The 13,458-nt window shown below is 40.6% G+C and overlaps 2 protein-coding genes across 3 annotated transcripts; both read left to right on the forward strand.

Annotated features, from left to right (window-relative positions):
- The first annotated feature begins 822 nt into the window (after positions 1–822).
- bend7 (BEN domain containing 7) lies at positions 823–5,333 on the forward strand. The gene is made up of 10 exons (XM_006789481.3): positions 823–1,132; positions 1,728–1,805; positions 1,891–2,244; positions 2,445–2,564; positions 2,641–2,987; positions 3,397–3,504; positions 3,623–3,740; positions 3,817–3,930; positions 4,083–4,124; positions 4,608–5,333. The coding sequence occupies exons 1-10, from the start codon at positions 1,069–1,071 to the stop codon at positions 4,664–4,666; spliced, it is 1,404 nt and encodes a 467-aa protein (XP_006789544.2). The 5' UTR covers positions 823–1,068; the 3' UTR covers positions 4,667–5,333.
- A 606-nt stretch (positions 5,334–5,939) lies between these two features.
- sephs1 (selenophosphate synthetase 1) lies at positions 5,940–12,119 on the forward strand. Of its 2 annotated transcripts, none has more exons than XM_006789479.3 (10): positions 5,940–6,028; positions 7,402–7,542; positions 7,646–7,742; positions 7,890–7,993; positions 8,103–8,210; positions 9,150–9,304; positions 9,397–9,487; positions 9,593–9,692; positions 9,976–10,188; positions 11,310–12,119. In XM_006789479.3, the coding sequence occupies exons 2-10, from the start codon at positions 7,447–7,449 to the stop codon at positions 11,522–11,524; spliced, it is 1,179 nt and encodes a 392-aa protein (XP_006789542.1). In that variant the 5' UTR covers positions 5,940–6,028; positions 7,402–7,446; the 3' UTR covers positions 11,525–12,119. The 2 variants fall into 2 exon arrangements, with proteins under 2 accessions (XP_006789542.1, XP_035763097.1); XM_035907204.2 differs by having other exon boundaries at positions 5,998–6,042.
- Positions 12,120–13,458: the final 1,339 nt, after the last annotated feature.

Here is a 13,458-nt window from a genome sequence, read left to right on the forward strand (position 1 = left end):
GATATGTATGCACAGTAGTTAGCCAAACATTGGGATAACCCAACAATTAAACCACAACTATGAACACCATGTTCTGCTGTGAAACCGTGGATGTTTTGAGGACAATGACGGGGCCCAGTGCATTGCTCCAAGCCTGCAAACCTCTAAACTCACCACTATGATCCCACTGTGTCAAGCATCAAAATGGACCGAAACAGGTTCAATCCAAACAGGGAAATTTAGAAAAAGGGTCGACACTTAGGGGTGTTTGTTTTACGTATCTGACAGTAATGCGCTATACTCCAAGAAGGGAAGATGAAAAATCCTGACTTAACTTTTTGAAATCCTCCAAAATCTTTTGTATTTTGGTGAAATTATTAAAGGAAATTATAGCGAAAGAGACTAAATGGCCTTCACTTGTGATAAGTGACTCAATATTACTTCCTATATTTTCTGCTGGTGACTTTAGAATTATACAGTTGTTATGAGTGGAGGAGGAAGCATGATCCCTTTAATGAACAAAAATAGATTTACAAAGATATCGACCACAGTAAACACCAAACATCTGGTAACTGAGTTGTTTCTCCTTTCAGTCAAACGACGTTTGGCTTTTGGCTCTTTTTTCCATCTACAGTAGCCTGTAAAATATCCTTTTAAAAAAATCTCTAAAGTTTGTTTTTCTGTTTCAGTGCTGTTTGTGTTAATACCGGTCCACAGTTTGGACACCACTAGCAAATGTCTGACTCGACCTTTCAGTTGAGAACATACCATCAGGTGGCGCAAAGGGATATGTGACGATTTTTTAATATTAAAGTCATTAATTTATTTACATGACGGAAGCCAAGAAGCAGCATCATGCTGGCAAAGGGAATGGACTGTAGAATACAACTGAACGGGCCACTTTGAGCCTAACACTGCGAATATTTGCGAAGAGATGAGAGAATCTGTAGCGCAAGCAGGAAAGAAATTTAACTGATTAATAAGGCAGACGGACAGTGATTCCGCTGAGTGTAACCTAGTCAGTGATTTCGTCCTCTCGAAGAGCGAATATTTTTCCACTGCACGACTTACTGGATATTCCACCTGAAGATGGAGTTTGGAGAAAGGAAGAGGAGAAGGAAGTCGCAGAGCTTTAAACTGGTCACGGATGGCGGTAAGCTGCTGAATGAATGCAAGACCTTGCAAGACGCGCGTCTGTGTCTGGGTGTTTGTCTGGCGCTGTGCGCCAGCAGAGACGACTCTGTAAACAAAAGCGATAGCCACGACAATGCCCAGTCTGTGCCTCGGTTTTAACCAGCAGCTAACTATAGGGATTCACATCTTGCATGTAAAAGAAAATAAAAGAAACATCCTAGACATCAATCTTAACGCGGCTCATTCCGGTTAGATTTTTAAGACTGAATTAAGTAAGCAAATTGAATAAAATGTGAAAATATGTTGCGCACTCTGAGCTCGTAACAAGGAGCTTCAACTGTGCACTTTTTGCTTAACCTGTAAAGAACACACCACCTCTCTTGACTACACTACTTCATACCACCTACAGGTGGTGGTTTTTGCATGGGATGGGATGGGGGTGAGGTGGAGGGTTCTGCTTTGGTAGGCATCGCAGCTCATTAGCCCGCACAAGCTTCAACCTTACAAGGCAAAAAGGCCGCAAAATCATCCTGTGACATCTGTCACCAAGGTTTTGTGGCGTTTCTTTACAGCTTTGCTTCATAACGAAACCATTCAGTTTTTTTTCTTTGCAGATTTAGAGCCTTCATATGTGATTAACTCCAGCTCCAAAGATGCCAATGGGGAGCCAAAGGATGGCGCTATGCCTGATGGTATGTGCCATTCAGAGAATGAATTTTGATTATATATCATACAAAATATCGGTAATTACATGAGCACCATTCTCTCTTAATGTAGCTTGGCTGGAGGATGAGGGCATGGAGATCAAAAGGCAAATCACAGGAATGATGAGGCTTCTGAGCGATAAGACCAGCAGAGTATACCAGCGTGCTGGTACAGAGCAGGATAGCTTAACAAAGGAGCCCCAGGAAAAGCCTCTGAACTGGATAAATCAGCCTGAACTTTTATCTCTGGTGTCAGAGGACCACCAGAGCAACAGCTGGAACTCTGCAGAGGACCCAGGGCCTTCACCTTCATCCATATCCATCCCAGTCCCAAACAGCCCAGGCTGCGGCCAGTACAGCACACGCTCCAGAGCCCTCAGGATTCTCAACAGCACAAAGGGTTTAATCAAAGTGAATGAAACTAATGGTAGGATATCGGTGCACGTTTGAAAGGAGAAAAATACTAAACACATTTTAAGTTATTTGAAGAATAGTGAATTTCATTAAATATTGAGTGATGAACACCAGCAATGGCTTACACCTTTGTTGTTACATTAAAGCATGTTTGCACCTGTGTGCATATGTTAGAGTGAACAAGCGCTAACAAATGCATCCCTCATTTCCCAGCAGATGTAGTTCCTCCTACTGTGCCAGAAACCCCCTGCTGTATGTGTAACTGTAAGGGCACCTTGCAGGCTATCCTGCAGGAACTACGTGCCATGAGGAGGTTGATGCAGAATCAAAAAGGTTAGTAAATGAACACCAATACACACTCTAAAATAAGGAGATAAACACAATATAATGTTTTTCTGCCTTTTAATAGCATCTTTAGAAAAGCAGGAAAGGGCAGCATCGCTGTCTCAACCTCGCCTAGGTGCAGGACCCAGTCCTCGCCACAGGCCTCGAAAGAGGAGGCCAATCTATAGGATGGCTCCGCTATCTGTGTTTAGCACCAGAAGAGCTGGTCTTGCTCCTCTGGATGCATCACTGCTAAAAGCTGCACCTGTGGAATCTGTAAAGAAGCGAGAATGTGAGAAACAAGACTCATCTACAACCAACAATCATCCCACCTCCTCTGACATTCCTGTGCCACCACCTCAGACCAACCCAGTGACGGTCAACAACACATCTCCTCTCCTGAACCAACTAAGGGAATCACAAGCATTAGAGGTAATCTCTACCTTAGTGTGGATGTACGTATGCAGCAACATGTGTGCTTACCAAGCCTCATTTGCACGCTTAATTTGATTCAGGTGCACTGCACCTGTCTTATGAATTTGAACGTGTATGTGTATTTGCATGTAAAAACAATTTGCAGCCTAAACGTTGCTTCTTTTGTGAAGCTCCATGCCTAAAAAAAGTACCTTGATTTTTCCTTGTTTTTTGCCTAATGAGACATAAACCTTTGTGCAAACATCCTTGCGGTTTATTTTACAGCACATCTATGATTCGAGCTAACGCTAGAAATGAAGATAACGTCTTCTCGCTTTTTCTTTCTAAAAACTCATTTATATTTCAACTGGTGATATTTATTTAATGCTTTACAATTAACACTCTGTGTTGCTTGACTCCTTCACAGTCTGAGGTGCGTCTTGCAGAGGATTATGACGTGTTTATCTCAAAGGCCCAGCTAGACTCCATTCTGGTCAACTATACACGCTCAGGCAGCCTGCTGTTCCGGAAACTGGTGCACGTCTATGATTTTTAAAAGCGTTTTCTCTGTCACTCTGATTATTTTATAATCGTGTGAAATGTGAACAAAGAACAAAAATGCTGCATGGTCAAGAGCTGTGCTGTGTGTTTAGGTGTGTGCCTTCTTTGATGACGCCACGCTGGCTAACTCCTTGCCAAATGGCAAAAGGAAGAGAGGGCTAAATGATAACCGTAAGGGCTTGGACCAGAACATTGTGGGTGCCATTAAAGGTAGGGCAGAGAAAGACAAACTAAAGTGTAACTACATTTCTGAACAAACGTTAATGTAACTATGGTGTGTGTCCAGTTTTTACAGAGAAATACTGCACTGAACACAAAATAGAGAAGTTGCCTGGGCCACGAGACTGGGTTCAGATCCTCCAAGATCAGATCAAACTTGCAAGGAGGAGGCTGAAAAGAGGTTCTGCTGCTAAATCATTTAAACCATTTTAATATTTTCCCTTGATTAAGGTGCTAGAGGAAGCCCATTCCTTTTAAAATACTTGTAAGCCAGCTCATTTCAAGGCTAAAGAAAAGGCCGTCTGTCAATCTATGTTGTCTTTGGCTCTTCAGATGCCGTAGAAGCAGAAGACATCTCAAATGGACCATCCACAAGTATTAAACTCATTATTATGATTTTTACACTTATGGGTGTCTGGCACACGTGGGCACACACACATCACACATACATTAATTCAGTTGTCTGTTTTGACCATTTTCTGATAGCTGGTTCCCTTCATGTCAGCCCTCCATCTTACAAAATCTTTCCATCAGCCCCCCTCTGAGTACACAATGGCTTTACCTCTCCCCACATCATTGTCACAGCACACACACACACACAAGCTGGTGTTGCCAGCTCTCTCATTGGCTCATCGGTCTTTGTCATGCTGTCACAGTGACTTTTGACATTTTCATGCAGCTTTCCAAAATGTCAGCTAATTATCCTCACACCATGCCACATATCCACTCTTTCACCTCTATATTTCACCCTCATTGTCACAATAGCATTTTATTTTGTTGCCATGTTCATTCATTAAGACATCTTTTTGGTGATAATATATATATCATTTTGACAATATTTTCTTCCTTCTTTTAAAGGCTGTGATAATAAACAGGCTGCAAGTGAAGAGAGGATAGCAGCGAACACAACTGGTTAATCCAATGGCTGCCACGATGGCCTTACAGTAGAGTCTTGTCTTCATTATTTCTCTGAGTTGATGCATTTTGCCACTATTTGCAGCTGTTAACTGCTATGTGCTATGAATGTAAAGAGACATAAAATAGGACCAAACAAGAATTCCAATGTAGCATTTGTGATCCAAACGGCTTTTCATTGGGGCCCCATTAAAATGCTGAGATTTGGAATTTTGTGAAAATAAACACTGAACTATATAGTGGTTAGATAATGAGATCGGTCACTTACTGTTTACATAAAAGACAACAGCCTTAAAAGCTAACTTGTTTTGTTTCCATGCAATGAAATAAAGATCAAACATCTCAAATGAGACTAAGTAATATAACACTATTGCGTTCATTTATTTAGCAAAAACTAAACTTCACGGGAAGCTGTTCATTGTGAATTGTGCCTTTCAAGTAACTTTAGTGGGTTTAATGTGCAGTGCAGCATCCACCTTATATCCAGACATTACATCCAAATGCAAACATCTTGTAAACATGGTCCGATGTATTTCTTTTTGGGGCAAATTTTAGTTCATTAAAAAAATTTGCAAATTAACAATAGGTTTGCAGTCTACATTTGGTGAAAATATAAAAATATATCGCACACTATAAATGTTTTTTTTTTCTTTATTAGATTTTTAGGCTATGCATACCACTGCAGTTGGTGTCAATATTGTGATGACATTATGTATTTTCCTTTCATTTTTGCAAACTGTACATATATTTAAAAAATAAGGTTGATCCCACCATTAAATTTACTTTATCCAAAGTTGCTGTTCGTGTGTTTTTTTTTTATATTGTGTAAAGTATAATTAACAAAACAAAGCACTCAAATATGTTAAAAGAAAAGTTTCAAATGTAGGCTAATTGTTATCAAAACACAAGCTAAAAATGATAAAATAAAAGTTATTTCATCTTTTATTAGGGTAACTTCGAGCCAGGCAATGTTGTGTTGCTGTAGTCGCACTTGGAGGGAAACAGTAAATTAAAGGTACACTCCATTGTTGAGATTTTGTTGCCAGACTTCACAGCTCATTAAAGGGGATGTTGAAGCCGCCAGTGTGCAGAAGGAGGACCCTTTGAGATCTGGTTAGTTTCCTTCTTGCATTCTAATTCACACATTTTTATAAAGGTGAACAGAGGTTGGATACATTTTTTTAAAACACAATATGCTTAATTACTCACGATACTTCGACAGTTTTATTCGCTTGGACCAATGTTAGAAGTCAAATATGTGTCACTTTTCGTCAGGCTTTCTCGCAGGACAGCCGTTTGTAGCCCCGGTGCATGCTGGTGCCTTCCCCGCTCTTCTGTCGGGATCCGCCGCTAACGTGAAGCTGGTAAGGATAAAATGGTCAGAGCAATTAAAGGGGAAATGTTGCAAGAATATACCTCCGCTTTGGTCCTAAAATCACATCTAGAGCAGTTGTAAACACTTCTATTGCACCGCAGCGTTACAAAGTTTGCACACGTAGCAGGTGCAGCGCGGTTTTATTCGTGTTGACGCTAATGTTGCACACATCGCATGGCGAGGGACAGGAAAGGGTTAATTTTTTCCGCCGCCGACATTTTTGTTCGGCGCTCTACGGCAACTTTTTAACGTACATGTGCTACGAGCTGACACTGCGACTCAACGCTACGCGTCACGTTTAGGTCGCAGTGTGCGTCTTATCTGTTTTTAGATGTGCAGCAGCTCTTGAAGTGGGTTGCTCATCGGCTCTTTGTTACACGGAGCTGTTCAACGGCTGCTGCATGGAGCAGCGTTTGCTAGCAAGAGCTAGCAGCAGCAGTAGCCAAAACTGCATTTTCAGCAAAACAAACAGACGTAGAGGGTGTAGCTGTCATTATCAACGCACGTGTCTTAAAGCTGAGCTGCCGACAGCGTGTTATGCCGCTCACATCACACGGAATCACTCACACATCATTACTTTTATTGTTAGCCTGTGCCCAAGGGTTGAATGAACTCGGGATCATTGCTTGTCTTGAACACTACCCCACTATACCAGTAACGGCCCCTTCATCAGCTCACGCCGGTTTATGTTAAAAACCGAGATTATAAGTAACAACCATATTGCACGGCGTTTCAGTTTTATCAACTTTGTGGAGCTTATTTTTGGGAACACAAAAGTTTATTATATTTTCAGTGATTGGAGAGTAGGGGGAGGGCTTTTAGGTGATGCCACATTCATTATTGTGCATTTCAATTTAAAGGTATCCGCCACCCCGTTGCCTTAAAAAAAGAATACAATAATTATCAAAACTAGTATTTAACAAATTAAAAAACATTTAATAACAACTGTGCATTAAAATCGCCATGCAGTTTTTTATTATTTATTTGTAAACTTGTTTCAATCACAAAATACAACACACCTGCAATAATATCACACTGATCTTTGAGTCATGTTTATAGTGGTAATTTCTAATGTACTTAGGTGTTCCTAATATTTTGTCAACAGAGCTCTGGGGCAAGATTTCTATCATTGCAGCAAAAGACCTGCCAACCAGCAGACCGTTAATCTACAGTTATTTTGGTTGATTTATTCTTTCCAATGTTGCTCCTACATATGTTGTACTTGTACTGATTCACTTGAAATGTTGCACAGATGTGATTGCACTGTTGTGTTGTGTCATTTGTGCAACTTAACATTTGCATGTATTTTCTTGAGACACCCAGACACTGTCTCTAATCACCAGTTTTATTTATTTTTCATAGTCATTGATGTGGTTCTAGTGGTGCGGACACAGAGCTTCTTCAGACATGTCTGTGAGGGAGTCTTTTAACCCTGAAAGCTATGAGCTGGACAAGAACTTCAGGCTCACACGGTTTGCTGAGCTCAAAGGCACAGGCTGCAAGGTTAGCTGTCCACAAAAAAATCTGCCTTGAATGTGTTATTTTCTTTGCACAGATTAGTGAGGAAATAATGCATCAAAATTGTGGCAATTTTCTCTAATCACAGGTCCCCCAAGATGTGTTACAGAAGCTGCTAGAAACCCTGCAAGAGAACCACTATCAAGAGGATGAACAGTTCCTGGGGGCGGTTATGCCTCGATTAGGTAATTCTTAAAATCATATAGCACATTAATGGCAATGCTAGCCCCCCACCCCCTTCTTTTTTTTAAGCATAGCAGCAAAAACATGGTCACAGGTCACAAGTGCAGACACTCTAAAATATTACATTAAGAGAGATATTCTTTATGAAGGCATTGGCATGGACACGTGTGTGATCCCCCTCCGGCATGGTGGCCTTTCTCTTGTCCAGACAACAGACTACATCTATCCCATTGTGGATGACCCTTACATGATGGTAAGGACCTTCCCTTCTTCATTAGCATTACTTTTCTGGTTTTCTTTCATTAAATTACTTTGCATACCAAACCTGTATGTGATTAATTTTCATGGTCTCTTTTCTATAGGGAAGAATTGCTTGTGCCAATGTTCTAAGTGACCTGTACGCCATGGGAGTTACTGAGTGTGACAACATGTTGATGCTTCTGGGAGTCAGCAACAAAATGTCAGAGAAAGTAAGACACATCTTGCTTAAGTAAAGGTACACTTGCTGGACACTTTACTAGTACCGGGTTAGACATCCTTTTGGCTTCGCAAATGTTTTAATTCTTTGAGATTCACCAAAGTGCTGAAATCATTTCTTTGGAGATTTTGGTCTATATTGACATGATGGCTTCACACAGTTGCTGCAGATTTGTTGGATGCACATCCAAAAATCCATCCAAATTTTGACCTTTATCATCCGAGTGTGGCACCACAAATTGAGACTTATCAGACAAGGCAACATTTTTCCAGCCTTCTATTGCCCTGTTTTGGTGAATTTGTGTAACTGTAGCCTCAATTACCTGTTCTTAGCTGACAGGAGTGGCATCCTGTGTGGTCTCCAGGTGCTCTGGTGTGTAGATGCCTTCAAGTTTGATGTGCTGTGTCTTCAGGGATGTGTCTGCAGACCTTGGTAGTAACAAGTGGTTATTAGAGTTACTGTTGTCTTCCTATCGGCTTGTAATGGTCTGGCGTTTCTTCTCCCATGTCTGACATCCAGTATTTGCTGGATAGTTTCTCCTTTTTGGACCATTTTCTGTACACCCTAGAGATGGTTACAAAGGAAAATCCCAGTAGATCAGCGGCTTCTGAAACGCTCAGACCACTAGCATCCATGCTATGTTCAAAGTTACTTAAATCAGCTTTTATCTTAAATCAGCCCATTCTGATGTTCAGTTTGAACTTCAGCAGGTTGTCTTGACTGTGCCTCCATGCTTAAATGCATTGAGTTGCTATCATGTGATTTGCATCAATGAGCAGTGGAACAGGTGTACGTAATAAAGTGACGGGTAATATATATTTTATGCAATAGCCCTAGTACTGAAATCATATTAGTTTGGGACGACTCTTATTATCATCAGTGCATTTAAAATGTCCCGAGCCTCGACTCTGACATTCTTCTGTGTTTACAGGAGAGAGACAAAGTCATGCCACTGGTCATCCAGGGATTCAAAGATGCATCAGAGGAGGCGGGGACGTCTGTAACAGGCGGTCAGACGGTGCTCAACCCCTGGGTAGTGATGGGAGGAGTTGCAACAACAGTTTGCCAGCCCAATGAGTTTATCATGTATGAATGAGTTCCTGCTGCATATTTGCTGTTTTTTGCTTCCTTAGGTGCTTTAAAACAAGCTTGACGATGCTGTGTCTGACGTTTTTCAGGCCAGACAATGCAGTGCCAGGAGATGTGTTGGTGTTGACCAAACCACTTGGAACACAAGTGGCAGTTGCAGTGCATCAGTGGCTAGATATTGTAAGTCTGCCAACTCGTTTCTGAATAATTTTGTTAAAAACCTGTTGTTTAATAATAACCAGTAATATCACTGCCTATTTATGCTTTCTTTGTGTCTCTGAAAAGCCTGAAAAATGGAACAAGATCAAGCTGGTGGTGACGCAGGAGGACGTAGAGCTGGCCTACCATGAAGCCATGATGAATATGGCTCGGCTCAACAGGACAGGCAAGACCATTAAGACCATGTGACCTTTTCTGCCTGCCTAAACTTTTGATTATTCTCAGTTACATTTTAACAATAGCATTACCGAGTATGTGGTTCTAATGACTTTGTTTTCTCGTAATTAGTAATTATTTGTTAGTAAGAATGTAATGAGTATTATTACCCATTAGATTCTATTATATTACTAGTTGACATTATTGCATCCAGATTACTTGAGTGTTTGCAGATTTTTGGCAATAAACAAATTGATCATCATGATGCCTTTCTTACTGTCTTTTGCTTGCAGCTGCGGGTCTCATGCACACGTTCAATGCTCATGCAGCGACCGATATCACAGGGTTTGGCATCCTCGGCCACGCTCAGACGTTGGCACGACAACAACGAAGTGAGGTGTCCTTTGTCATCCACAACCTCCCAGTGCTCGCCAAGATGGCCGCCGTGTCTAAAGCCTGTGGGAACATGTTCGGGCTCATGCATGGCACCTGTCCTGAAACATCAGGTGTGTGCGTGTGTATTTTAATGTTTTCAAGACATTGAGATTTTACCAAGGAATTCATTGAGGAATGCAGTAAGTTCTGGAAAAAGATTTTAGAAAATGAAAAAGTGTAACTAGAGGCAGCTCAACTGAATTTTATATGCCATCAGTAAAGTAAAGCCACGTCTCACTGTAACCGATTTTACAAAAGACTGTGGTTCTGTTATTAATCAGCTTCTTTCTCTTTGGGGAAAATTTGTTTGGGGATGTGAATTGAGAGTTTAATCTCCTAACAATTAGGTAGCTAAATAAGTAAAGCAGCAATAATAACAGACCATAATTGGTTGATGTTCGGGGAGAGAAGCAAGACATGTTATAAAAATTTTACATTTTGATGTTTTTTCTGATTGAAAGTCCTGAGAGTGTAACTATTATAGGTTGAAATTTGGCTGAGGTTCAGCTGTCCTTCTGATTTATCTTTTAAGCATATCAGACTTTATAGGCCATTAATTTCTTCAAGACAGTGTTGGAAGATGGCAAGCGTGTGTAATTGAGGCAGTTTGATGAAGGCGCGCATCTACAGTCACATAAGTGTCTTTGCTTAACTATGTGGAGATGTTACAGAAGCCGAAGAAGTTGTTAAATAATCTACAGGAACTTGAGCGCATCAGTTAAAAGATCTATCTTTGTGATTAGTTTATCTGCTTAATGTTTCATGCTGTGATCAACAATCTGCAGCAGAATTGATATCAAATCTGTTTTTACACATGCACTTTATGCATTAGAGCTGTGTTTTTTTGTTTTTGTTTTTTTTTTAAAAAGTCTGTTATATCCAGTTGGGCCCATGTGAGAATGGTGCACATCATGGAGAATTTACAGAAAGCCAGTGGATGTCATACTACCTGCAGGCAGTATTTCCAGTAGTGAGAACACCTCAGGCACCGATAATCTCTAGCTGTGTGCTACATGCAAGAAATGGCAAATTTGGACCTTGTGATTTTGTTCATGTATAAAAATGCCTTTAGAGTTATCTGTAAGAAGGCCGAGTACTCCCTAACAGTGTCATATTCTAAAAATGAGCGATTTAATTAGACTTAAATCTTCATTTAAGTCACTTGTCTGACAACATCTCCTTTCATTTCTAGGAGGCCTGCTTATTTGTTTACCTCGGGAACAAGCTGCCCGCTTCTGTGCCGAGATCAAATCCCCAAAATACGGAGAAGGTCATCAAGCATGGATCATCGGGATTGTAGAGAAAGGAAACCGCACTGCTCGCATCATTGACAAACCACGAATCATAGAAGTGGCACCACAGGCAGCCACACAGAATGTCAATCCAACACCTGGTGCAACTTCTTAAACCTCCTCTGTTGCATCACAGACCGGACCCCAAAAGCTCTGAGTGATTTTAGACACATAAACTACAGAACCATCCTAGAGTGTTGAAATATATACACAAATAGTATGTACACAGAAAAGACTGGGTTGGCGTGCCATCAACATGAAAACAGCTCCACACAGTGGCCCCGTGGGGGCACATCACTACCCAGTGGACTCAACCTGCAGTATCCCCGCGATAAAAATTGGTAAGAAATAGAGCATTCTTAAAATCCACTTGCTTTTGTTGTCTATTGTATTCTGTTATGTTCAGTGTGCTTGACTGGCAGGCAGCTTCTGATAGGAGATAATCTGATACTGCTGATTCATTTTGAATCATTAGGAAGTCTGGAGTCGGTTGCCTCTTTGGCTCTCTTAAAACTGCTCTCATCAAACCATGGTGGCGTTTTTGTTTATTGTTCATTTACTTTGTTGTACAGTTATACAGCTGAGTTTTAGTTCATTGTTGTAACTGATGCCTTGAAAGAAAATAAGTGCGACCAGAATGGCTTGTTTTTTATTACTTTGACTTTTTGTATTGTCCCTGCATAAACTAATAAACCATCATCTATTTGAAATTTGGTCTCACTTGTGTGGATAAACTAAATCAAATTGGCCATGTAGTTACAGTGTAGTTACAATATTGAACTAAAGTTTTATAAAAAACAGATACTTCTCTAAAGTGATTTCTTATTCAGTTATACATCATCGTGTGGTCATAGATACATTAATATCCGCAGAACCCTCAGGAGATGAACTGTAAACCATCTGCATTCTCATTATGTCATGTTTAACATAACACAAAATCTGAATATTATATGAAAAACTGCCTAAAACGTCATTGTTAGTCCACAAGTACAGGATCTTTTTTTTTTTTTTTTTTTGTCCCTCATCATTGCCAGAGTATGTACGGCAAGAACGCTGATTTACAGTGAAGCTTCCAGCTGGTCAAAGGTCAGATAGCAGGGATAAATCGGGAAGCTCTCTGTAAAACTTCAGGAACATGTCAAAATCCCCCTTGCCCCCCCCTTGCCTCTTAAAATAAACTTCTCTAATAAAAAAAAGTTTTTCTGTGTCTGTTGTCAATGTATTTAAAAGCACAAGTACTCATTTTATTCTGTAATGAATATGGTAAATGGTAAATGGCCTGTATTTGTATAGCGCTTTTCTAGTCCCTAAGGAACCCAAAGCACTTTGCACAACCTGTCATCCACCTATTCACACACTGGTGACGGCAAGCTACATTGTAGCCACAGCCACCCTGGGGCGCACTGACAGAGGCGAGGCTGCTGGACACTGGCGCCACCGGGCCCTCTGACCACCACCAGTAGGCAACAGGTGAAGTGTCTTGCCCAAGGACGCAATGACCGAGACTGTCCAAGCTGGGGCTCGAAATGGCAACCTTCCAATTACAAGGCGAACTCCCAACTCTTGAGCCACGATAGCCCCAATAGGAATACAAAACTGTGCAAAAATCTTGAGTCACCATTTCTTCATATTTTGCAAAGAAATTGTGAAATAGCTGCAGCGAGTTATTGAAACATTCAAGAATTAATCTGAATACAGTAAACGAGAGTTTATACAAATGTAACAAGTTTGAAAGTCAACATTTGGTATGATCACTTTTATTCTTCAACACAGCATGAACTCTTAAAGTTTGTTTCCTTTAAGTAGTCTTCAGGAATACTTTTCCAGGCTTCTTAAAGGACATTCAAAAAAAGTTCAATAATGCTGAGATCTGGACACTGGGGAGACCAATTCATGAGTGGTAGTGCCTGCCCGCCAATTCTTTTACACAATAAAGACATGAATTTCAGATACTCTTTATCTGCTTTGGATAGTTTTTATACTTTATTTCTGTCAAACTGTGTTTTCTTGGGCAAAAAAAAACAAACAAAAAAACAAAAAACAAAACAA

This window comes from Neolamprologus brichardi, chromosome 7 (genome assembly GCF_056152115.1).
Source record: "Neolamprologus brichardi isolate AB-2024 chromosome 7, ASM5615211v1, whole genome shotgun sequence".
Lineage (NCBI taxonomy): Eukaryota > Metazoa > Chordata > Actinopteri > Cichliformes > Cichlidae > Neolamprologus > Neolamprologus brichardi.

Coding starts and splice junctions, on each gene's coding strand:
- bend7 (XM_006789481.3), top strand. CDS start 1,069: ATGGAGTTTGGAGAAAGGAAGAGGAGAAGGAAGTCGCAGAGCTTTAAA. Junction 2,565..2,640: donor GTTGATGCAGAATCAAAAAG/GTTAGTAAATGA, acceptor GCCTTTTAATAG/CATCTTTAGAAAAGCAGGAA. Junction 2,988..3,396: donor GGGAATCACAAGCATTAGAG/GTAATCTCTACC, acceptor ACTCCTTCACAG/TCTGAGGTGCGTCTTGCAGA.
- sephs1 (XM_006789479.3), top strand. CDS start 7,447: ATGTCTGTGAGGGAGTCTTTTAACCCTGAAAGCTATGAGCTGGACAAG. Junction 7,543..7,645: donor TCAAAGGCACAGGCTGCAAG/GTTAGCTGTCCA, acceptor CTCTAATCACAG/GTCCCCCAAGATGTGTTACA. Junction 9,693..9,975: donor GGCTCGGCTCAACAGGACAG/GCAAGACCATTA, acceptor TTTTGCTTGCAG/CTGCGGGTCTCATGCACACG.